The following is a 25,655-nucleotide window of genomic DNA, read 5'->3' on the forward strand; positions in this document are numbered from 1 at the left end:
TTGCCTGAGGGACGGAGCCCGCCTCCTCCCGCAGCCTGGTTTTGAGGGTCGGGTCCACTGTTTCCCGTCCACACACCGGGATTAACAAGGGGGTGGCCAGTCGCCGTCCCCAGGGGACAGCTCCAGACATCATCCGGAGCTCCTCGGTTGAGTCAGTCAGAGTTACCGTGCTCGGAGGCGGGCACAGACATCACAAACGCTTCGCACCCCGGTGCGGCGTCACCACAGGCTTGCCTTCTAAAGGGGCGTCCTGTCTTCACCTGAGGCAGTGGTGGACTGATGGAAGTAAAGACAGAATAGTCCAGTTTAACTGGGAGGGTGATGAAGGTCTACTCAAAAGTACTAGTTTTAACAATGCTTTTCACAAAATTAAAGCGTTATTAAACATCTTGAGATGCTGTTTATAGAACTGAAGTAGACTTGACTCCTTGTTCTGCAGCTGTTCGGAGAAAGAAAAGCAGCTGGCACTTAGTCACCCAGTAACGCTGCCACGGGGAAGCTGTCCTGCTTGCCGGGCTGGAAGCTTTGCCCCACAGGAGCTTCCTTGGAACCAAGGCTTAGCATACAGTAGTGAAAATGTATGAGATACAAACCTAGTTATACAAATACATGATGTAATAATCCACTTCTGTATTTTTCCTTGACGCATTTCAAGGTGTATTCATCTGCCACAGGCGTCTCTCATGAAAATTTATAGCACTAATTAACATCTTTCTAAGTCAAATCAAATAGCACCCAGTGTGAAGACCTGCTGAGAACGCCTCAGATGAAGGGCCTGAGGTTTTCACTGCCACAGAACTTCTGGAAGCCCAACTCAGATGTGAATGCCTTGGATTAGCAATACTAGCTATCAGAAATGTAAAGTGTCAAATAAGAAAACAGTCTGGAAATGGAAGGAATTCTGGGGAAAAGTATCAGTAGAGGTTTTAAATATTTATAAATATCTGAGCTGGGATGCGGGATTGTGTTTGGGGATTCAAAAGTGAAGGAGAGGGGTGGTTGGGAGGGGAGAGGGGAGATCATGAGGGGAGAGGTGGGGCAGCCATAAGGGGAAATTGTGAGGGGACAGGAAAGGTGGCCATGAGGGGTTAGTGGAGATCGTGAGAGGAGAGGAGGGGCGGCCATGAGGGAAGATGATGAGGGGAAAGGTGGGGTGGTCGTGAGTGGAGATCATGAGGGGACAGGAGGGGTGGACATAAGGGGAAATCGTGAGGGGACAGGAGGGGCAGCCATGAGGGGAAATCGTGAGGGGACAGGAACGGTGGCCATAAAGTGTGAGGGGAGATCATGAAGGGACTGGAGAGGCAGCCATGAGGTGTTAGGGGAGATACTGAGGGGAAAGCAGGGGTGACCATGAGGGGAAAGGTGGGGTGGTTGTAGTGGAGATCATGAGGAGACTGAAGGGGCGGCCATGAGGGGAAATCATGAGGGGAGAGGTGGGGCAGTAGGGGTGGCCATGAGGGGTGAGGGAAGATCTTGAGGAGAGAGCAGGGGTGGCCATGAGGGAAGATCATGAGGAAAGAGGTGGGGCAGTCATGAGGCGTGAGGGGAGATTTTGAGGGGATAGGAGAGGCAGCCATGAGGGAAGATTGTGAAGGGACAGGAGGGACAGCCATGAGGGGTGAGAGAAGATCATGAGGAGAGAGGTGGGGCAGTTGTGAGGGAAGATGCTGAGGTGAGAGCAGGGCGATTGCATTGACAATTGTGCTTTCAAATAAAAATATGACAACAAACTCCTTAAGGTTAAATATTTTATTTTATAAGAAGCCTTACACCAGGATCACCGAACATTTTGTGTATCACCCAAATAAGTTACATTCATTCTGAGCTTTCATGCAGTTCTAAAAAAGTTAAATTTCTCAAAAAAATAATTTTCAAGTTGAGCTGTCCCAAACTCTGCATTACCAAGCCAGAATTCTTTCACATCACGTAAATATTCCAGTTTTCTCTCCTGCTTTAATAGTACAGACCAATTACAAAGGCCCCTCCCAATATGCACTAATTAAATGGAAACTGACTGGAATTATCAAGACTTTCTGAATTCCTTGAGTGACAGTAGAAATGCTTCCAAAGTATGAGTGAGACCACTGAGCAGAGCTGCAAGAAGTGACATTTTGCCTGAGAAGAATACTAAAGTATGTCAAATGAAAACCTCGTTGCAAAGGGACAGACCACCAGGGATGAGCATGCAGGACACAAACAGAAGGCAGCAAACCTCCCATTCACAAGCGCCACCACAACTTTTAAGGGCACACAGCATTTATGCAGTCTTCTACTATTTCAAAAAGGTAGTGATATATATCAGTCCTCCTGGCAATGTCAAGGGCTGTTTCATCCAAGTTGTTCTTCAGGTCTGCCTTCACGTAGCGATTCATCAGCAGGAGTTCAAGGGTTTCCCTACTGTTCTTGTTTCCTGCAGCAATGTGCAATGGTGTCAGCAAACCATTTGTCTGGGCGTTGATGTCCGCACCCTGCTGAAGTAAGAAGGCGGCCACCCTGGTGTTGTTCCACTTACAGGCGCTGTGCAGGGGTGTCCAGCCATCCACTGTCTGCGCATGAACGTCTGCCCCTTGGGCCACCAGCTCGTGTGCCACGTCCAGGTGCCCGCTGTAGGCGGCGCGATGGAGAGGAGTGTACTGGTCTTCATCACGAGCATTGACTGGAGCCAGCTTTTCGGAAAGGAGCCTCTTCACTGTGCTCAGCTGTTTGAAGAAAACAGGTAAATTAGTATGAAACTCTGCCAGCGAGATGCACGGCTTTTACTGTGCCAAAGTTTTACAGAAAAGCAATTTCTGTCAGTCTCTGAAAGTCTTAAAATGCAATGAGAAGGCTCCGGGGAGACCTGAAAGCAGTCTTCCAATACCTAGAGGGGCCTGTAAGAAACCTGGAGAAAGACTTTTTACAAGCAGGTAGTGACAGGACAAGGGGGAATGGCTTTAAACTGACAGAGGGGAGATTTAGATTAGACTTTAGGACAAAATTCTTCACTGAGGGTGCTGAGGTGCTGGCACAGGGTGCCCAGAGAAGCTGTGGCTGCCTCATCCCTGGCAGTGTTCAAGACCAGACTGGACGCGGCTTGGAGCAACCTGCTCTAGTGGAAGGTGTCCCTGCCTGTGGCAGGGGGTTGGAACTGTATGAGCTTTAAGGTCCCTTCCAACCCAAAACGTTCTATGGCTCTATGTTAAGAAATTTCAAAATGAAAGCGTTTTGAGGGTTTTTTTGTTTGGTTTTTAAACAAATACAACATGATCATTAGCTGCAGTGCCTTAAGAGTACCTTTACCTTACACCCTCTCCCCATTTACTCTGAGGGCATAAGTACCTCCACAGAACTGTAGTCGGAGCTTGTGTGTGCGTAAGAAAGGCAATAAAAATAAATGTACACAAGGGTGTAGCAACCTAACAGGAACCTTGGGCATTTCTTCCTCACTCCCATGAGTAAAAAGCTGCCTTTTTTTTTATTCCCCATAAAAATATAGGAAAACAGTCACCCATTACGTGCATATGGATTTTATGCACAATACAAGTTCAGAGACACCCTCTCCACCCCAGCAGAAGGCTTACTTGCCATGAAGAGCCTGGCACGCTTTCAGTTTATAGAAGCTTAAGAAAAGCTCTGCTGCTTTAACTTTGAACAGCAGTCAAAGCTTTTGATCCAGACACATTTTACTATGTGGGGGCTACAAAGGGAGATGTTTTACATAGAGTAGCTTGCAAAACTAGCTTTAAATAATTCAAAGGGATAAAGGAAAGTGTAGGTGCATTTTTGTTTGCGGATGAAACCGCAGACATCTACTGAAAATAACATTCTTGTCAGGGGTTCATACGAACCAAATAAATGCCTTACCCGATTGTTTTCAGCTGCCCAGAGCAGCAATTTCTCTGGATGTTTTTCCATCTTTTTTTCCTGCATTTCGTACCATTCCTCACTTCTTTCTTGCTCATCGTCCTCATCATCCGACTGTCCTGACCAACAGCTCTGAGTTCCTACAGGAATCAAATGCCTGTGTGTCTCCAGCAGTTCGAGTTGGTTAAAATTCTCCATAAAGGCTTCGAACTGGTCACTGTCGTCATCATCATCATCATCTTCGATTTGTCTCTCTTTGTTCATTTTCACTCAGTGTCTGTAAGTAGCCCACATCCAGTGGTATTTGTAACAACTCCTCCTGCTATCCGAGCGCTGTCGATGCAAACACCTGATGGGCGATGCAGAGATGAACAACGCCACCACCAGCAACCCTCGGGACCGAGATCAGAGTTCCTCCGCTAACCCGCAGCCAGAGCAGAGACACCACTACCTCACCGACAAACGGCCCCACGTTCACCCACCCTCCGGTCACTCCAAACCCATACACACAAACGGTGCGGAGAGCAGGCCAGGCTTCACAGCGGGGCTTCCGCTCCTCCCGGTCCCCTCACGTCCCGCCGCGGGGGCCAGGCCACCACCATGAGCCTTCCCCGAGGCTGGGGCCGGGGCCGAGCCCGGCCCCGCACACGCCGTACATATCTCCCGCCTCCCATCCACGCCGGTCCCCACCGCGCCCCGCCGCCCGAGCGAGCGAACGCACCTGCGGCCTCCTCCAGCGGAGCGCTCCAGGGGCGGCGCCACCCGCCGCGCCGGGGCCCCTCACGAGTGACGCCGCCGGACGTGACGCCAGCGGGTTTCGAGGAGCGGCGGGGCGGGAGAGGAGGTGGGCGAGCGCGCGCGTTGCCGGCGGGGCGGCTCTCGCGAGAGCGGCGCGCTCTCGGCGCCATGGAAACGGCGCTCGGCGGCAGGTGGCTGTGCTAGGCCCTGAGGTAACGGATGGGGCCCCGGTTCCCGGCACCCCGCGTCGGTGCCGAACCCGATGGCGGTGGTGCTCGATCCGGTGCTGCCGTGCCCGCCTGCCATGCCTCCTGCCCAGGCGCGGCTTTGCGGCCGTTCCCGGGAAGTTTCCCCTTCCTTGCATGTTTCCGGGCGGCCTTGCTTTAGGGGGTGGTGTGAGGAGCAGCGCTCCGGAACCGGGCTGGCGGCGCTCCGCGGGTTGTGCGGTAGGGGACGGCTAAAGCAAGCATGGGCCTCCCTTACCTTGAGTTCTTTTGCAGCGGCAATTCCCAGTCAAGGACTGGGTAACAGATCGCTCAGCTCATCATGCCCGCCCTTTTTGTCTCTTAGGCTCTTTGTAGCATCTATGAGGATAGAAGCTTGCTTCCTGACCTGACTTACAAAGCAGTGTCCAGAGCCTTTTTGTGAAAAGTCTTGGCACGAAGATGAGTACCATCAACTCACAGTAAGCTCCTGTTGATGCAGTTTTGTCGTATGAAATACGACAAGTCTTCTGTATATTTGGAATGAGATTTATGTTTTCACCCAGGTCCTTAGGATCATCCTACTTGCTCTCATATAAGCATAGATTGCTAGTGCAAAGAGAGAAACTGAATGTTTGTTCACCAAGTTTTTTTAAGGGCAGAAAACATGCAAAGGATTCCTTAGGCTTTAGTTAGATACTTCAGAGAGATGGTTGCAGCCCTTTACTAGAGTGGGCTGATTGGGATAACTGAATCTGGTTGGTTTGGTGAAGTGCTGTTAGCAGTGAAAGTAGTGAAATGGTTTGAGAATATTACAGGACTGCTGTTTTGATAGAGTTTTATCAAAAATCTGTGTATTTAATGACTTTGCACAGAACAACTTCCCTTAGTAACGTCTGGGTTGAAACTCGTAAGTATATTGCTTTCTAACACAAATTTTCCTATCTTACTCAGGGATGATGAAGATACCTTTAGAATACTTATTGCTACTGATATTCACCTTGGCTATATGGAGAAGGACCCAGTGCGTGGGAATGACACGTTTGTGACTTTTAATGAAATTCTGGACCATGCTCAAAAAAATGAAGTGAGTACCTGCTTTGACAGCGAGACAGTGGAAATCATGTTCCAACCTGCCAGAAGCTATAAAGCTTCATCCTGGTGTGTGATCTTTAGCAACAGTTTGATAATTTAATTCACTATTGATTGCAACCAGTTATGTTTCTGTTGTAGTAAAAGGAACGCTTGTTCTTCTGTGAGAGCTTTCTTAATGAATTATGACCCTGGTTGCATGAATGGTGTTTTCAGATTGCCCTGGGGAATGCCAGCGGCCAGGAGTACCACCAGCAGGGTGGGCAAACTGGGCGTGATGCAGCAGTTTGTGTGGCAGTTCACACAGGAAGGGGCTGAAGCTCTGCAGCTTGACCAGGGAGTGATGGTGTCCACCCGGCAGAAAGCCATGGACTCTCCAAGCTCTGCAGCCACCATGACTGACACAGCTGCATAGACAGAGCTCTAGTGGGAACATGCTGCCACCCAGATGTCCGGCTGCAGGCTGTGCCCTGCTCTTGTGCCAGTGCAGGACGGCAGCAGTGAGCAGAGCTGTGGGAGGTGTGCCCATGTAGAGGAACCCCTCTGCTTAGGGATGGAGCTCTGGGACGAGCTGAGTAGGGTGAGGAGTATCAGGGAGTGTGAGAGAGACAGACTGCTGGAATCACACCCTGCCTGCCCTGAGACAGGCCCGATAAGCAGACAGGACACATGGCACGGAGGATTCCCTGTCCTCTCTCCTCCTGGCTGAACACAGGGACTTAAGGGATAGGGGCAATAGCAACATGTTCCTGCCCGGCACAGCTGGCACGTCTCTTGTGCCTACCCCACCTTCCTGGGTGCTCTTCCACAATAGGTGTGAGGCTCTGCAAGTGGAATCCAACAGTAATGAGGATGATGGTTCATCTGGCTTGGAGGTGTCACCGAGGTTAAGCCAGCTTCCACCCTGCATCAAAAGAGCTTCCATAAAGAAAAAAAGATGGGTCATTGTCGTAGGAGACTCCCTCCTGATAGGAACTGAAGGCTCCGTGTGCTGACTGGACCCAGTTCTTAGGGAACGGGAGAAAAGGAGGCTTTGGGGAGACCTTACCACTCTCTACAAGTACCTGAAAGGAGGTTGTAGTGAGGTGTCAGTCTCTTCTTGCAAGTAACAAACGATAGGACAAGAGGAAATGATCTCAAGTTGCACCAGGGGAGGTTTAGGTTAGATATTAGGAAGAATTTCTTGACTGAAAGGGTTGTCAAGCATTGGAACAGGCTGCCCAGGGAAGTGGTTGAGTCACCATCCCTGGAGGTATTTAAAAGACAGATGTAGATGTGGCTCTTAGGGGTGGACTTGACAGCGTTAGAGTAATGGTTGGACTTGATGATCTTAAAGGTCTTTCCAACCTAAATGATTCCATGGTTCTGTTTTTAAGGATTCAGTGTTTCTTAGTTAATTATTTGTAATTTTAATGATGATGGGTTTTGTTTGTTTCCTAATGCTTTTTCAAAAGCTAAATATATATAAAGTCACTGCAACTAGTACCTTCTCAAGGTAATGTGGCATTAGCTACTGATTTCTTCCCACTAGGTACCACAGCAATGAAAAGATAATGTATCTCTTCGTGCCTGTCAAAGCAAATGTTCAGGAGCCAATCCAGAGACCCTTCACTGGCTTTGTTTTTAGTCCTGTCAGTTGTTTTCTCCTGTAGCTCTTCATAAATGGGTCTCTGTGGGTTTTGTTTTGTTATAATGAATAATTTAAGTTAATGTTTGTTTTGTGAGGAAATGAAATACCATGTCTGCAACTACCACCTTGCTCTCCCTAAAAGTCCAGATATGAGGAGATATGTGGAACTCCTTAGACAAAATGATTTAAACTATTTGCTTAGAAGTCTTTCAAGGCAATACAAAATGTTGTATTAAAATAATAAAGCTTTTTGTTACATACAGGTGGACTTTGTTTTATTAGGTGGGGACCTTTTCCACGAGAACAAACCTTCCAGGAAAACAATACACGCTTGTTTGGAGTCACTGAGAAAATACTGCATGGGGGATCGTCCTATTCAGTTTGAAATTCTGAGTGATCAGGCAGTTAATTTTCATAATAGCAAGTAAGCATCTTTTGTAAACTTCGTAAGGTTTGGTTTGCATCCCTCATGAACATGTTGTGATTTTGGTGATTTGTAGCATCTGTGGCTGGAACTGTTACGTTTTAGGCCTGTTTGGAACAGTGCACAGGATGACTTCACCCATCATCTTCTTTAATCTAAGTCTATAAAGGAGCAGACACCATTTTTTGAGAAACCTGTGAGCGTGTTGTGACATTGGATACATTTATGTAATGTATCATTTCCATCCTGCAAGTGCAGTGCAAGGAAACCAATTCCCATGAATCACTATGGTTAAATCGGCAGCCTTCTTTGTGTGTAAACACCAGTTGCACAGCCCAGTCTGCTGCTCTTGTACATACCACGCAGCATGTTGTACAATTCTTCTCACAGGCTTGCTCTAAAAAAATAACATCTTTTATTACCCTGTTCCCAGTGGGAAGTGCTGTTCCAGGCCATGAGTTAGAATGTTCTTATGCTGTGCAGCTGAAGCTTATTCATAGCCACTTAGCGCTCATTTGTGCTGGTGTTGTGGTGTATTTGTAATGACGTTCATTTGAAGAGAATATTGGGAACTGTCCCCAAATTTGCAATTTAACTTTTCTTTTTTTTTTCCTTTCCTCATGCAGGTTTCCATGGGTGAATTATCAGGATGGAAATCTCAACATTTCTATTCCAGTGTTTAGTATTCATGGCAATCATGATGATCCCACAGGGGTAATTATTATCATAATTGTACTCTACTGTTATATTACAAAAATAATACTATAGAAATAGAGATGTGTAAAACCGCAGTTCTTGGAGAACCACCTGGTTTTAATCATTTGCTCCATTCTTCAGATAAATACTTTGTATGTCTTTAGAAATTCTGTTAATTAGTGACAAGAAGTCAAGTATGAGGTTAAGGGAATCATATGAATTCTATCCCTGGCAGTGTTCAAGGCCAGGTTGGACACAGGGGCTTGGAGCAACCTGCTCTAATGGAAGGTGTCCCTGCCTATGGCAGGAGGTTGGAACTGGATGAGCTTTAAGGTCCTTTCCAACCCAAACCATTCTGTGATTCTACTATGTTTAAATTCTTAATTTTTGTAGGTTTCTGTCACTGAGAACAGAATCACTTCTCATGCCAAGAAATGACAGCCTTTCAGAAAGTTTCTAAACCAAATTCTATCTGTAGAGACCTAAAACTTTCTTAAAGAAGGGGAATTTTAGTACTTTGACTTGTGCAACGATGGGCATCTTATATTTTCAAGGAAGATAATGTGATAATGATGAAATGTTCATTTAAAATTGACAACTAAACGTAAGGATGAAAAGGGCATTTAGAAAGCAGCAAAGTACGTGTGTTGAATTAGTAATTTTGCATTTTATGTCAATAGCAGTGTATGATGGGGATATATGTTTTAACAGCATGAGTTTAACTTTGGACCTACTATGAAGTAGTTGGCTTAACCAGATATTTTTCTGTAGTAGTTTAGAGCCTTTAGTAGTTTGGGGTTTTTTTTGGTTTTGTTTTTCTGAATGATTTAATGTTTAATTTCACGTTGTTCAAATGAAGTGAGACTTTTAAGGCAAAGGGATTTGCTTCTCCACCTGTGAGTGGTGGGGTTAATATATGTGGTGAGGTTTTCAACTCAGAAGTTGCTTAAGGAAAGATATTCTCCCTTTTGATACTGCTTCACTTAGACTTTGAAGACTAAATGTTCTGTTCAAAGCTTTTATATTGTTTCTTGATATTTTCTGCAGGCAGATGCACTGTGTGCATTGGATATTTTAAGCTGTGCAGGATTGCTGAATCACTTCGGACGTTCGGCTTCCGTGGAGAAAATAGATATTAGTCCCATTTTGCTGCGTAAGGGTAGAACAAAAATTGCTCTGTATGGATTGGGTAAGTATCAGCCTGCCAGACTGTGGCCAGACTGTTCATGTATTACTGGAGTTCAGTAGGTCTAAATCAAGTTGGAAAAAACATATATAGCACTGCAACAAGCATGAAGGTGTAAGTAACGCTAAACGGAAGCATATCAGCTCTGTGACAGTGCCATGTTTCTCCTCCTGCTGCATTGGCACTGGTTGACCGGGGTTTTTTAATTTGTGTTTGTCATTGGGGTTTTTTTTAAGAATTTAAAATAAATCCTTCAGTAACTTTATTTCTATACTTCTACTGGTCTTAAGTGAACCCTGCTTAAGTTAGCCAGAGATAGTGCCCATGTATTGAGTCAGGGCAATCACACTTCTGAATTCTCACTGTTGTGTGTTAATCTTACTTCCTCCTGCTTAAGTGAAGCGTAAGCACTGTATGTTCACCTGCCATTTTGGTTGTATTTAAAAACATAAACTGTCTGAGCAGAAACCTAGTGTCTGACATGTCTGTCTGAAGTGGTGTGTAAGTCAGTCTGTCACAGGTAACCTCAGTTTCTTTAAAGAAACATATGAAGAGTTTCATATTTTAAAGATGTACTATGGTGGTTTTCAACTTCAGTTTGTTCCTTTCGATTTTCTCCTCCACCTTCACCTCTACCCTCCTTCTGAACTCGAATGGTTATGTTTGGCTGCTTGCTCTCTAGAGAAGTTAACTGTTAAGATCTTATTTTTTCCCCTTATTTTATGTCTAGTGCTGACATACCTATTTCCAAGCAACTTTTATAGCTGTAAGTGTTAAGTCCTAGTTAACCACGATTTCATGTGTTTAATGAGACACTCTAAAAGTTTGCTGGATGTTCTAAGGGTTAGTAGTGAGGGTGCTAATACCAAAATATAAAGGTTTTCAAAAGCATTTATATTGAAGTACCCAAAATCATTACTGGGAAATGCAGCAGCTTTCTAAAGCACAGGTGTTGCTGCATGAAAATGTTCATGAGGTGTTTCTTTGAGGTCGTGCAAGGATTATATACCCTCTTGATTTTCTCTGGTTTAGAGACCACTTGTTCTCATACAACATAGGTAAACTCCGTATGGTATTTTATTGAGATGCATCATCAATCCTGGGTATGGATGGTTTGTTTGTTTGGGGTTTTTTCTTTGTTAAAAACATCAAGGAAATAATCAGTCATAGCCAGTTCAGAAGTACTACTGTGTGGGAAAGCACAGACTGCATAATTCATGACTTGTTTGGTAGAGAATTTCAAAGGATGTTTAAGAAGTTTATCTCCACTCAGTATTGTCTGGTTTTAGACTCCACTTTACAACCAAATATACTTCTTACTCTGTCAACAGGAAACAAAACACCTCTTGTATGATTTTTATTCTCTCCATAGTCAGTTGTTTAGCACAGAATGCTGGCAAGAGGTCTCAAACCAGATGTAGGTAATGAACCTGCTTTTAGCAGTTGTTTAAAGTTAGATTTTATGTTAAAATGTCTTATGTTTAGAAGTCTGTCTAGTAAAATAGCCAAGTTATACTTTGATCTGTTTAGATTCATAAGAAGACTCATGGTCATGAAAATGAAGATCTGATCTTGGCTCAACGTTGTGTTCTTTATGCTCTTTTTAATCGAGCTGCTAATAAAAATGCTATCAAATAGTTAGTTTACCACTCAAAGATGATTTAGTATTTTGTTTTGTCCACTCCAGGAGCTATTCCAGATGAGAGGTTGTATCGTATGTTTGTTAATAAGCAAGTAACCATGCTGAGACCAAAGGAAGATGAAGATAGTTGGTTTAATTTGTTTGTGCTTCATCAAAATAGGTAACAGTATTGAATGAATTAGGGTGACTTCTGAACTTACTGTGTTACTTCATTAAACTGCCTTAAAAAGGATAGGTGAGGAAGCCAGCTGTACTAGTTGGAGCTTCTTGTGAGTAGCTGGCTGCTTGGGATTTTCCCAAATGAAAGTACTGTTTTACAGCTCTTCTTTACAGAAGAATCATAAAGGAAAAGTGTTGAAATAAATGAGTTAAGAATGTTGGGAAGTCTCTTACCAAACTCTTATAGTTAGGGGCAGTGGAGGGTTTGTAGTGTAATATGTGTATAATAAAGTCTTGTCTTAGAGCTGAGAGCATTAAACTTCATATTGTATTTTTTGTCCTTGTTTGAACCATGATTTGAGGAGTACCGTATCTTCCCTTACACTGCGAGACTTTACAGTTTGAATCCAGGGTAGGTGGCGTGTGCTCTTTCTGCCTACACACTGCCAGCAGTGGTAGTGGGAACAAGGAGAGTTATTTTCCAAATCTGTTCTTACAGTTTTTCCTGAAGGAGTGCAGTCCTCATGGGAGAGTAATGGGGAGGCAGGAGTAAACAAAATGGTACTCAGATAACCCTGAGTACTGATCTCTGTTCAGTAGGCTAAAGGATCTCACTACTCCTCCATCTCCTCTGCCTTCTGGAAAGGGATGGGGGGTGGTGTGTCCCATATCTGTTTAATTCGGTGGTTTTTACCCCGCTATTAAAAAAGCCATGAGGCGCTATAGAAGCATTCATAGGGGAAAAAAACCCTGAAGTCTCGCAAGTCAAGTAAGAAAAAAAGGGAGATCTGAATAAAAGGGAGCAGAAAAGAATGAGCTCTGTAAGTTTAACTAAACACTTCAAACAATTGTGTAAGGAATAAATGTGAAGAGTAGCTGATGTGACGTGTACTTCAGATATTTTTGCTGGAGTTTCTGTATCACTTTAAATCACCCTGAGTTTGTCTCCTCCTTCACTCCCCCCTTGCTCACCCATAACTGTGCATGTTCTAATTATTTTCCTCTTTGCTTGAACAGGAGCAAACATGGAGCTACCAACTACATCCCAGAGCAGTTTTTAGATGACTTTATCAATCTTGTTGTGTGGGGTCATGAACATGAGTGCAAAATAGCCCCATGCCAAAACGAACAGCAACGTTTCTATGTTTCTCAGCCAGGAAGTTCAGTGGTGACGTCTCTGTCCCCCGGAGAAGCTGTGAAGAAGTGTGTGATGTTTTCTTGTTCTTATTTATCCCTTGCCTTATGTCTGTCATGTGTTTGAAAAAGGAAAAATACTTTTATTAAGTATGAAAGGACTTGTGTTAGAGTGTGGATTAGCGTCAGAGTGTGACAGAACAAATTAAGTAGGTAGCATCAGTGCCTAGAATAACTTTTGCTTTACTTAGGATTAAGCCTAACATCTGAAGCAAATGGAACTTACCTGAGGAGTTGCACCCTGATAAATTGGCATACAAGGAACTGTGTTCATGTGCTGTGTATGGAACAAGGACAATTAAAATTAATAGAACTGAAGTTTGGCAGGGCCAACCCTGAAGTACAGATTCAAGAATTTCCTATAGCTTTTAAACTTTTTGTCCCTGAAAAGTAAATATGAATTGGAACTAGATTTTTAATCCATAGATCTCTGAAGTTTATCTTGTAGTAAGTTACTTTTCTCCTTCCTTTCTCCTTCTAGACACATTGGCTTGCTGCATGTTAGAGGGACAAAAATGAAAATGCAGAAGATTGCGCTGGAGACAGTGCGGACTTTCTACATGGAGGATATTGTTCTAGCTGATCATCCAGATCTCTTTAATCCTGACAATCCTAAAGTGACTCAGGCAATACAAGCATTCTGCATGGAAAAGGTAACTTGTAATGCTACTAGTATATGGATAACAGTGTATGTGTGGGTAGAGAATGGAATCTGTGGCTGGCTTTGAGACAAAGATGAGGAATCTTGTGTCTTTCTCCAAATTACTTGAAAAGAACTTAGGCAGTGTTTCCATAGGAAGCTAATTCCATGCCATTCACTGCAGCCTTGGCTTCCAGGTTCCTTGGCTAGGATGACTTATCGAAATAGGCTATAACTGCTTTATGGGGGTCCCTATCACCTTTGTATGAAAACTCCCACGTAAGAGTGGGGCACTGTTGGATGTGCACTTTGGAACCAGCATAAATACATGCACATAAACCCTGGGAGCTGGGCTGTGCAGCATGAAGGGGAAGAAGTAACTAAGCAGGTTTATTAACTGCTATTGGTTCTTAGGTATAAGTGTCTTCCTGCTTTTTTTTTTCCTGGAACTAGAAATTTAGCAAAGCATAATGGCTATAAAGTGAAATACTGAGTGGTCAGTGATGTAGGTACTGCTGGACTACACTATAGCTGAAAAATAAGCTTTTTGTTGTGACTCTCTCATTCATTCTTATGGGTTTTGGTTGGATCCAGCTGTGGATTGTTCAGGAATGAGAGCGCATCCTATAGCTCTTTATTTTTATAGCTCCCCCCCTCTGCAGCTGTGGATGTATTTTAAGCTATGTTTGAAGGGTTCATACATCTGTAAGAGAACAAAGTGGAACTGAAGTTCTAATTCTGTTTCACAGGTTGAGATGATGCTGGACAATGCAGAACGAGAGCGCCTGGGCAATCCGCGCCAGCCAGGGAAGCCTCTCATACGATTACGCGTAAGGAATTGTTCACTTTGGATTGCTTTTGTTTGGAAGGTCACTGAGCTTCAAAGCAAAGTCATGCTCTTGTATAAACATAATATATAAAGTATCTTACTGTGTACAGGCAAATATAAATCACCTTCATACCATGATTCCATCTACCTGTGGTATAACGAGTATTCCATGGTAAAGGATGAGGTTGGTCATAAGCGTATGTCACTGCTCATCTATGCTCATCTGAGCATAGACTGCTGGTCTAATTTATGGAAGCCTTCCTGAAGGCTACTAAATGAAACTGCTATTATTATTATTATTATGACTATTATTATTTTATCCATTAACTATTCTGCATAGGATAGTAAAGCATTAATTTTAGGTTGACTTATTTTTAACTTTTCCTTTGAAGGGTAACAAACCCATCTTCATACAATCATAGAATGGTTTGTGTTGGAAAGGACTTCAACGATCATCTAGTTCCAACCTCCTGATCGTGGCCAGGATCACCCGTGTGGCTTCTCTATTTCTGTTTATTTCATATCTAAATTTTTCCTTTTCTCTCTTAGGTTGATTATGCAGGTGGCTTTGAACCATTCAATGTCCATCGGTTTAGCCAGAAGTACATGGATAGGGTGGCTAACCCAAAAGACATCATACACTTCTTCAGGCATCGTGAACAGAAAGAGAAAAATGGTAATTATAAAGGAAGGAATCATTGGCTTGCTTAGGTTTTCATTCTTACTTTATTTTGTTACACAGCACTTGCAAAGGCTTGGTGTCTACCATCTAGTGTGTTATAGGAGGAGTAAAGATGCAGAATCTCATTTAAGAGTATATATTGCACAAGTATTTCTGCTCTATTTCTGGGTTTGTCCAAAATTCTGGTATTTAGCACAGCATCTTCTGACAGTTATTCATAAATAACTGCTTATGGTACCACACGTAGCCCTGTGCCAGACTGACTTCATGATTCTCTGGCAATTACCATGAAAGGCATTAAACATCTCACTCCTGAGACCTCTCAGAATGAGGAGTGTTGGGTTTGGACACTCAGCAGGAAGAGAAAGGAGCGTTGTGCTTTTTCCCCTTTGTTTTTTAAGTTCGTTGCTGTAGTAATTAATTTGTTTGTACCTAAAATAGTCATGGAGAGAATGGGCTTGAGAGATGTTTGTGTATTCAAAAAAAAGGTCTGAATGTAGGACAGCATTTTGTCTGCCCTATTCAGTCACGTGTATGAGGTGCTCTTGGCTTGTCTGTTCCAGGTATGGCTCTAGTCAAGCATTTGTGCAAAAGAAATAATAGCTGTTACTGTTGCAGCTTTTCTTACTGTGCCTAGAAGTTTTCATAAATGGATAATAGATGTTGCCCAAATACTGGATTTGGGATAGTTGCTAATGAAGATGCAGCTTGCACAAGAACAGCCTGTGCTAAAGAACTGTTAATATTTCACATTAGTGCATTGTAAGTACTCCAATTCCACTGGCACCTTTTACGTACGCTGTCAGTTTTGTGGAGTTCAAAACATGTTTCATGAATAAAAAATACTTTTAGTGATTTTTATTTGATTTTTTTTTTTTTTTAATTGTGCTTCATCAATCTTATTTTGCTTTGGTTTTTTTAGTAGTTGTGTGAGCTCATTAACATTTCAGAACACAAGACAGCTACTGCTGTCACTGCATTTCATCAATGCATTTTAACTTTCCTACTGAACGTGCATCTTGGCTTCAGGAAGGGAATGTAAAAAGATTACCATGGTTCTTGCATTGGTTTATTAGATACCCTCTACTACAAGAAGGGTGGCTGGTAAAGCAGCCAGAATTTTCAGTACATGTGTGCACAATGCTGTGGTTCAGTACAGGTGATGTTTAAGACTGCATGAGTTCAGAAGTTGTTATTGTTCCTTTTAGAATCACAGAATGGTTTGGGTTGGAAGGGACCTTAAAGACCATGTAGTTCCAACCCCCTGCCATGGGCAGGAACACCTTCCACTAGAGCAGGTTGCTCCAAGCCCCTGTGTCCACTTGAACATTGCTAGGGATGGGGCAGCCACAGCTTCTCTGGGCACCCTGTGCCAGCGCCTCAGCACCCTCACAGGGAAGAGCTTCTGCCTAATATCTAATCTAAATCTACTCCCCCTTTCAGTTTAAAGCCATTCCCCCTTGCCCTATCCCTGCACGCCCTTGTCAAAAGCCCCTCTCAAGATTTCTTGTAGGCCCCTTTAGGCACTGGAAGCTCCTCTAAAGTTCTCTCTCTAGAGCCTTCTCCAGGCTGAACAAGCCCAGCTCTTTCAGCCTGTCTTCATAGCAGAGGTGCCCCAGCCCTCTGATCGTCTTTGTGGCCTCCTCTGGACTCACTCCAACAGCTTCACGTCCTCCATATGTTGGGGGCCTCAGAGCTGAAGGCAGGACAGCAGGTGGGGTCTCATGAGAGCAGAGCAGAGGGGCAGGATGACCTTCGGCCTGCTGGTCACACTCCTTTTGATGCAGCCCAGGACACAGGTGGTTTCTGAGCTGCAAGAGCACACTGCTGGGTCATGTCGAGCTTCTCATCAAGCTGCTTTTTATTGTAGCTGCTTATGTAACAAAGCAATGTTTTGTGCTTGCATCTGGCAGATGTCTGGAAGCAATCTGTAATCACTTTGTATTACTTTGCATGGTTTGTGGTAATCTCACTTGATTACCCCTTTATTTTCTGTCATTCCTACCTTGCTGCCCTTGAATGGGGCACAGCCTTAATGAGCTGTGAGCATTTTCTACCAAAAATCAGTCAGTGTGCTTTGGAGGAAAACTTCTTCCCTAGTAACAGAGTCATGTATGAAGAATGCCTTGTGCTTTTATGGGTCCTTTGATTTTCTTCCATTTGTGAACTTTTGGAGTCCAGTTATAATAACCTTCAGGACACAGTGTTAAATTTATAATTCCAGACATTTGGTAGTTAGAAGAACACTTTGTATCTGCTAGTGGTAGAGTTGTCTTGTACAGTTATTGTATCTGTTATGTTCACCTGTGTTTCCAAATAGACTCTACAGTTAGTACAAAAATCCTTTGCATATAAAAGGGACCACAGTTCTTGAGGCCTATATTAATCTTTTTTTCCTATTCCTGTCAGTGGGATGATAACAGTTAAAAGCTGCAGGCGTGGGTGACAGTGCCACTGTGCTTTTCTATTCTAGACAATGATCTTAATTTTGGAAAGCTGGTGAGCAGACCTACTTCTGAGGGGATGACACTGAGGGTGGAAGACCTTGTGAAGCAGTATTTTCAGACAGCGGAGAAGGTATCTTTCCACCTTTTCTGATTTGCTTTTTAATGGAATATAATATTTTTATATATTTTATTGGGTTTTTTCCTTAATGGAATTGGTGTGCCATGAAAAGACTCTGACATTCACCGAGAAGTAGATTTATTTCATATGTGAATTCCTGTATGAAGTATTGGGTTTGTATTGGGTTAGCAACTGTTGTATATAGGTTGTATAAGGTATGTGAACACATGCTGGTTTGATAACTCTTCATGTGAGCTTGGCAGTGTCTGCCCTGTACTAAGTGATGTGTTATGTTCTTATAGTAGGAAAATATGAGGCAGCATACTCTGAGAAACTACCTTGATTTACTATAGGGTCAATGCGAGACTGTACCATTTGTTATTATCAGCTGACTTGGAGTAACTTGTTACTTTGTAGTGTATTTGTATCCTCAGACATAGTTCAATTCTATATTTTATTTAAAGCAGAGGGAGAAAGAAGAGAGCCCCCTCCAGTAGTTTACTGTCTCCCCACCCTTCCATTAAACCCAGTTTATTTCCCTTTCCAACACCAGGGCAGCAACATCTCAGAGGTAAAAAAAGTAATAATCAGTAAGTCAGATACCCAAATGCTGGATCTAGATCATAGAATCATAGGATGGTTTGGGTTGGAAAGGACCTTAAAATCATCTAGTTCCAAGCCCCCTACCATGGGCACCTCACACTGGACCATGTCACCCAAGGCTCTGTTCAACCTGGCCTTGGACACCGCCAGGGATGGAGCATTCACCACTTTTCTGGGCAACCTGTTCCAGTGTCTCACCACCCTCACAGGAAAGAACTTCTTCCTTAGATCTAACCTGAACTTCCCCTGTTTAAGTTTGAACTCATCACCCCCTTGTCCTATCGATCAAGCATAGCATTCAGAAGCCATTAGAGCAAGGATTCCTGAGGTAAAGATCAACCAAATTACATCATCTTGCCCAATATACTGTATTGGGAAGGCACGTAGAGAAGAGAATGGCTGCAAAACAGCAGCAGTAGCATCTACTACTTCTACTAATTAATGTCCACAGTAATAGAGTATCTTGATGAATATCATTTCACTTGATGGACGCATGAGAACTGTTGGTACTTACAGAATTGCACTTCAAAAGGATGGACTTCTGCGTAATAGCTCTTAATGCTTCATAACAGTGATTTGTCTGCTCTGTAACTGCCATTTTTTAACATCAGAATTTTACAGGAAAGTTTAGCATCTGTAATAATTCAGGGCCTGTTTTTAATAGCATTTTTATGTCTCTGCAGGTTGATCTTTAGTTAAAAAACAGAGGGGAACCAAGAAAGAATACAGTTTACCTTCTCTCAGCAACACATTTCAGCCAAATTGTTTTAGGAACTATTAGCACTCTAGTTTCTTTACTCTTTATGAAACCTTTTTCTTTGAATCTTGAAAATACTTTAAGTAGGTGTAACGTTCCTGGCAAGAGGATTGTAACTATTATGCAAAGTAACATGTTTGCTTGTTGCTGTGCTTTTCTCAGAAGTCTTCAGTGCATGTTATTGTTTTTGGAACCATTTTAATGTAACATTTATGGGAAACAGCAGGAATATTACTGGTGTTCTTTGGCAGATGCTTTTTAACAAAATGGTTTTCCCCAATTATAAAGAAAGTACAGCTTTCACTTCTAACTGAAAGAGGAATGGGAGAAGCAGTGCAGGAGTTTGTGGACAAAGAAGAAAAAGATGCCATAGAAGAACTGGTGAAATTTCAACTAGAAAAAACACAGAGGTTTCTTAAGGAGCGGCGCACTGCTGCAGAGGAAGAAAAAATAGATGAGGAGGTAATGTTCTCTTAATCTCTTAGGAGAGGTCAAGACAGAAAGCAAAATAAACAGTGTTCAAACCTGGTTTAATAGGTTTCCCTGTGTGAGGTGCATGTGCAATGACTTTTACTTCTAGTTGTTTTCTGGAGTTAATAGATACGGTGATGGAGTTTCAGCTACATAGTCTAAAAGCTTGCATTGAAAAGTACACAGAGTTTTAGATATGCTTTTGCTGATTCCCACTTTATATGCACATGCATATGTAGAAAAGATCTGTCACTCTATGTAGATCTATATGTATATCTATTGTGAGGAAGATGGTAGATATAATATCTTTTTAGGTTTTTCATACTGGTTCAGGGAAGAGTACAAGAACAGGGCAAACCTAAAGGAAACCTATCCTTCAGGTACTCTACTAGCTTCTAACTTCTTGCAGGTCAGGGTCTCTCAGAGACAAACCTGATTTATGTGTATCAAGTACCCTTTAAGAGACTTCTCTAACTTGTTGAGCTTCCATGTGAGCCCATGTGCTCAGCTGTAATATTCAAGCATTAAGTGACAAGTTGTTCTGCAGCTGAACTGTGCACTGTGTAAAGAATAACTTGGTGGGGGGAGGAAGGTTGCATCTACCTGTTCTCTTGTTGGTTGCTTTAATTCATGGGGGGTTGAAAGAGACCATGAACGATCAGTGCCTGTAGGCTTTCTGTGCCACTTGGGGGGTGTGTTTGTCTTTTGGACTAATATTTTCTTACTATCCACCCATCATATCTTCTTCCATACTTGACAAGTTGAGCTTTCTTAGTTGTACGTGTATTGCAGTGTTTGTCTCTTCTCAGTGTCATTGTTTTCTATCTTGCTGCTTCATCTGTACACCTTGTCCACTTAGTCATATTTCAGTGTTCCCTATTGTCAAGTTACAGTTACTCCTCTTGAATGCAGACTCCTACTTTTCGTCATGTCCCAAGTGTTTTTCTCCTCAGTGACATAGCTCCAGTAATTCATAGAATGTGAGATTCTTAAGCTGTAGGACAGCATAAAAAGGCTCTAAATAAACTGTACAGTTATTCTTGTGCTCTTCTTCACCTCTCAAATGAGTTCGATGTAATAATTCAGTGATCAGTAAGACTTCTCACTGTGTTTTGATTATTGTATGAAATGAATTGTTATTTTGATGGGAACTCTTTTTATTCAGGTGAGAAAATTCAGGGAGAGTAGAAAAAAGAATGCTGAAGAGGAGGATGAGGAAGTTCGTGAGGTAACTCCTTTGAATTTTGAACATAGAATGAAGAATAGAATAGAATGGTGACTTCTGCATGCAAATGAAGTCATTTAGCAATACTTCAACATTGTCCCTGCTAAAAAATGCCTGTCTGCCTAGGGAAGATTAGTAAGTCTTTCTAAAATCTTCCCTGGTATAACGTGTGCCTAAGCTTTTGAGATCTCTTTTCTTGTGCAGATTTGTGAATGTGAATATTCCCTTGTTCTTGCTTTAAACTGAGGTTAGACCAGGCAGGTGACCTTGTGAGATCTGTCAGCTTAAACTGTTCGTGATCCCATCACCAGTGGACCATGGGGATGGGCTGTATTGAGTGATATTACTGGGACAAGTTGGTACTATTGGTAAACCTTTAGGTATTATTGTCCTCATCAGCAATCTTGGAGTCTTAGATCTTCCAGAGATTCCTATCTAGATTGCAGATGTCTTTCCAAAGGGAATTACCACCCCTGATAGCACTGCTGCTCTTTTGTCTTTGCAAGCTCTGTGTGACTGGCATAAGGTTTTGAGAAAAAGTACAGCTGGGGTGAGATTCAGTTCTCCTGATCTGAGATATCTTCACATCCACGGTCGTCAGTGAGGATCAGGTCTCCTCTGAGCAGATGTACATAGCTGACATAGGATGACAATGTATCATACAAACTAGCTCCACTCTGTTATCAGGGCTACTTTGTATGTACACATCTAAAATAGACTAAATCCTGTCCCTGCTTCTTGACAGACGTCCTTGCCTTCTGTAATGCTGTGGATTTGGGTCTTCTAAGCCTCAGTGGTTTAGAACTGTGTATCACAATTAGGATTTAACAATGGTGCATTTCATCATTGAAGAGTCTTTCTCCTATAGTGCTTATTGTCCCATTTCAGGCAATGACCAGGGCTAGAGCCCACAGATCTGAAGATGCAGTTCTTGTCGCGGCCTCCAGTGATGAAGAAGCCATGGATACTGGGATGAAAGGCAGTGGTGATTCAGATGATGGCTTTCCTGCAACACTAACCCGAGGAAGGGGTCGGGCAAGAGGTAGGGCAAGAGGTGCCAGGGGACAAAATCCAATAGCAAGAGGTTCATCTCAAAGGAGGAGAGGTAAGAAAAGCTTCACATTCTTTGTACTGCAGTTACTGACTCTTTTTCCTTTAAAAGGCTGCTCTCTTCTGATGCTTCCATCAAGTGGAAATCTGTTGCTTGAGGACTCCTGCTGGGGGGAAAGAAATCATTCTCAAATATTTTTATAATCATCTTACATACAGATGACTGCCTTACAAAGCTGAATTTATCACTTTTTCACAGGGTGGTTAAATAAAAACGTCTTGCTTCTTGCTTCCCAGCTATAGAAACATAACAGACTCTTAAAAAGTTCATTGTTGGGAAGGTGTGTGCAATGAAGTGCATGGCTAAACCTTTGTTACTGCTAAAGGTTTATCAGTATAGAGAGGAGGTGCAGACTGTCTCTGCTGCAATTTACAAGAGACTTCATTGTTTCTAGGGACTGAGGAAATGGGGAGTGTTTCCTAAGCAAAAAGCGTTAAATAGCTGCTTGGTTTTGTGTGATTGTGCACTTTAGAGTGGTAGCAGTCCTTCCTTTAAATTTGTCCTTCCATTAGATTTGTCCTTCCATTGTATATAAATTAAAAGAAAGAAAAGAAAAGATGTGGTCTTGCAATAACATACTCTTTTGAGTTGTCTCAGTAACACTCCCAAAGGTCTAAGAGCAAGAGGAGTTGAAACAAAGGCAGTTACCTTAGGACTGATTTGGTTAGTGCCTTCAAACGAGTTCTGTGAGCGTGTGCTGCAGCACTGGTGTGACCCCATCAGAGCAGGGGCAGGTGTGTGAAGAGACTGTGTCTGTGGAGCGATGAACACTTGACTCAGAGCAGCTCTCCTGCAATAAGGAGGCTTTGATTTGAGGAAGAAAGTGCAGGATGAATGTAGGCAATGTAGGTTTTTAAGTGACTTCCCACTCAGTAATGATAGATTAGAGGGGAAAATAGAATTACAACTGAATTGATTTGCATATTGTTTATTATCCCTACAGGAAGCAGTGGCCGAGAGTCAGCTACTAGCAGCAGAACCTACAAGCCTGTATCTGTGCCTGCCAAGAATATGTCTATCATAGATGGTAGGCCTTTGATTTGTCCATTGCTCTAATCTGCTCTCTCAAATTGTAATGAAGGTGTTTGTTTAATGATGAAGTGCCTTTATTGCCTTTATTTCTAGTAGTCCAATTCAGCTGTGAGAGATTCTTTTGGTTCTAATGAAAAAGAATATCTAACAGTGATGAGAGAAAGACAAATGGAGGGGAAGAACAGAATAGTGATATCCTGCTGGCATGGGGTAAAATGAAATGTGTCAGGAACTTCTGTCTAGAACTGGAAATAGGGAACATCTTACTGTATGCAGATCCTTAAGCAATAAACATAGCAGGAATGCGACCTAATAGCATCTATTTTATGTAGAATATTCCTCAGTGGGTACAGATTTATGTTTACTTGTTTGTTTTACAGGTTATTTTGCAGAGGAAATGCCTGCTAAGCAGGTCGTAAATGAAACAAATGATATAACATCAGCACATTGTTGTGTGAGCACTTTAAAAACATTACATTTGTTTTATTCTAGCCTTTAGGTCTTTGAAACCAGACCCCTCCTTGAATTCATCTAAATCTTACTCTGAGGTAAGAGTTCACTCTTGTATGAGTGAAGTTGTGCTGCCTTTTGCTGTCTTTGATTTGAATAATAAATATATGATCAAAATACTAGCCTAAACCAGATGTTCCCAAACTATAAGTTCCAGCAGCAAGTTTTTGCATGTTCAGTTGTAGACTTTTTGCACCGTTTCTTGATGTGGTGTTTGTCTGAGAAAAACAAGGACCAGGGGGTTTTTATTTGTGACCATAGCCTAAGATTCAGAGTGTAGGTACATGAGTATTTTGGGGACTTCTGAAAAATCAAAGATCTGAACAGCAAAACTTGTGCTGTATTTGCACATCATACAGTTCTAGCCTGGAGGCCTGTCATGTATATATGTGTATATATTATAACTAAGTAGGAATATAGTTGGAAACCCCCCAAAGGTTCTATGCTGTAATACTATGCACTATATCACTCTAAGAATAAATTCTGTGAAAAAGCTTTATAAATTATATTTCTTTTCCAGGATATTATAGATGATGACTCCGATGTAGAAGAAATTTCTACTGCTCCTTCTTCTAAAGGCAGTCTAAGGTTGGTATGTTTACTTCACGACCACTACCATAACTGACATATCTCTGATTGGCAGTCAGCAGAGTCCATGGATCTGATCCACTACCTGGAAAACCAGATTTTTAAGACAGTCATATCAGTACTTAGAGAATTTATATACTTTATTTTTACCTATTAATGTGGTAGATCTTTCTCTAGCAATAAATTGGTCTGCTGCTTGAGGTAAGCTAGGTCAGAGCTTAAGAGGTTGGGAATTTGGATTGTTCTACTTATGTTACTGCTCTTCATTCTTACTCTCTGTATTGGTGGTCCAAATCTAAGCTGAAGGGCAATTTATTGGAATGTCTGGTAATCAAGAACGTGCCTTTTCTTCTCTTTGTATCTTTCAAGGTTGTCAACTACACCTTCACTTGGTAAAAGAGGTTCACAAAGCCAAACATCTAGAGGAGTTGATTTCGAGTCAGATGAGGTATGGTATATAGGGGTCTTTTTTTGCCTTTATTTCATGTAAGTTCGTATAACTGTTCTACAGCTACTTAAATAAAGCATTTCAGAGGAAAATAGCATGGGTTGGGGGTTTTTTTTCCCACTAACAGGGCTATATTGTTGCAACCAGCTTTACTTAGAATCTGTACAGAATCATCAAATATAAGGCTGGAAGCGATGTCAGGAAAATATCCAGTCCTTTTTCCCTTCAGTTCTTAATCAGTTCATTGTCATTCCTGACGTGTGTGGAATAGGTTATTTTGCCTGTGGAAGAAAGTCATTGTAATCTCTTCTCGTGCTTGGCTATGTCCTTTCATTTGTTTGTTTTTTTTATTCTTATAAGAAGGGAGAATTATATATATTCTTCCTTCACATTCGAAAATGACTGAAGACCTTTAAATCCATAGATAATCCCTTTCATATCAAAACCAATAAATCCAGGTCTGTCAGAAAACATGGAGTAATGTCACCAGGCTTTCTAGTTTAATCTAAAAGTGATTGTACTTTTTGTGACTCTAAATTCAGCTAGTTCTAGTAACATGTATCTTTTTACAAATTGCAGGATGAATTTGATCCATTCCAAAGCACTGCAACATCAAGAAGGAAATAAGTAGTTTCTGGCTTGCTATACAAGAGAGGCCATGGAAGATAGTGAAGAGGATGGAAAGCAGTTTGCAAGGCATTCTCTATATGACATTTCTCTGTAAATGATGGCTTGCCTTCAGTTTTCACTTCTATGAAATGTTTTTGGTTTGGTTCTGTTTTAGTTTTTCCAGTGGCACCAAATTTAGTGTAATTTGGGTGTTTGCACTGCTTAATGCATTAGACATGAGTGTCTGAAACTGCAAGTTCTTTCTAAAACCTCTAAAAGGCTGTTTTCTTTTTGAGGTGATAATGTAAATAACAATAATATCTTTTCTATAAAACTCTATCTCTTGGGCTTGAATTTTGAAGAGGAGTAAGTTTTTATAGCAGTACACTGTTACTAAATGTCATAGTATATGGGAATGAATGCTGCTTTGGAATTAAAGCAGCATCAAAGGGTACTCTGTCTTTTCATGTTGAAGGCACATCCCAGGCACCCTGTCCTCTATGCAGTAAATGCTCAAGTGCATCTCGCCATCGAGTCTTGCTAAACCACTGTCACATTCACTGACGGACTTTGTTAAATCACTGTTTTACATCAGTAAACGTATTGCTCTGTCTCTCTTATGAGTGAGGTGCGTCACTCCAACTGTGACATGAGTGTTCCCTGTGCCTTCCCCCCAGAACACAATAGGAAATCTAAAATCAGCGTCAGGAGACCAAATCCTACACAGCACAGAAAGACATGTTTCTCCACGACTGCACGTGTAAGGTGCTGCCCT

At 42.3% G+C, this 25,655-nt stretch overlaps 2 protein-coding genes across 2 annotated transcripts; one reads left to right on the forward strand and one right to left on the reverse strand.

The window, feature by feature from the left end:
* Positions 1–1,737: 1,737 nt before the first annotated feature.
* Positions 1,738–4,680, reverse strand: ANKRD49 (ankyrin repeat domain 49). Its single transcript, XM_030476060.1, has 3 exons — positions 4,568–4,680; positions 3,847–4,195; positions 1,738–2,702 (listed from the first exon to the last, which is right to left on the reverse strand). Exons 2-3 carry the CDS (start codon positions 4,108–4,110, stop codon positions 2,244–2,246), a joined length of 723 nt encoding a protein of 240 aa, XP_030331920.1. The 5' UTR covers positions 4,111–4,195; positions 4,568–4,680; the 3' UTR covers positions 1,738–2,243.
* Positions 4,681–4,696: 16 nt separating this feature from the next.
* On the forward strand, positions 4,697–25,500 carry MRE11 (MRE11 homolog, double strand break repair nuclease). The gene is made up of 20 exons (XM_030476063.1): positions 4,697–4,796; positions 5,155–5,269; positions 5,742–5,874; positions 7,773–7,933; positions 8,560–8,647; positions 9,677–9,818; positions 11,503–11,617; positions 12,634–12,819; positions 13,292–13,463; positions 14,200–14,280; positions 14,829–14,955; positions 17,435–17,538; positions 19,175–19,348; positions 20,523–20,585; positions 21,471–21,687; positions 22,637–22,720; positions 23,218–23,273; positions 23,756–23,823; positions 24,193–24,271; positions 24,851–25,500. Exons 2-20 carry the CDS (start codon positions 5,250–5,252, stop codon positions 24,896–24,898), a joined length of 2,118 nt encoding a protein of 705 aa, XP_030331923.1. The 5' UTR covers positions 4,697–4,796; positions 5,155–5,249; the 3' UTR covers positions 24,899–25,500.
* The last annotated feature ends 155 nt before the right edge of the window (positions 25,501–25,655 follow it).

The sequence above is a fragment of the Strigops habroptila genome, chromosome 2 (genome assembly GCF_004027225.2).
Source record: "Strigops habroptila isolate Jane chromosome 2, bStrHab1.2.pri, whole genome shotgun sequence".
Taxonomy (NCBI): Eukaryota; Metazoa; Chordata; class Aves; order Psittaciformes; family Psittacidae; genus Strigops; species Strigops habroptila.

Bases quoted from the DNA above. Each gene is read 5' to 3' on its own strand.
- ANKRD49 (XM_030476060.1), bottom strand. From the start codon at position 4,110: ATGAACAAAGAGAGACAAATCGAAGATGATGATGATGATGACGACAGT. The intron at 2,703-3,846 runs GTAAGGCATTTA...TTCTTCAAACAG, and splicing joins GGGCAGCTGAAAACAATCGG to CTGAGCACAGTGAAGAGGCT.
- MRE11 (XM_030476063.1), top strand. From the start codon at position 5,250: ATGAGTACCATCAACTCACA. The intron at 5,875-7,772 runs GTGAGTACCTGC...TGTTACATACAG, and splicing joins ACCATGCTCAAAAAAATGAA to GTGGACTTTGTTTTATTAGG. The intron at 9,819-11,502 runs GTAAGTATCAGC...TGTCCACTCCAG, and splicing joins AATTGCTCTGTATGGATTGG to GAGCTATTCCAGATGAGAGG.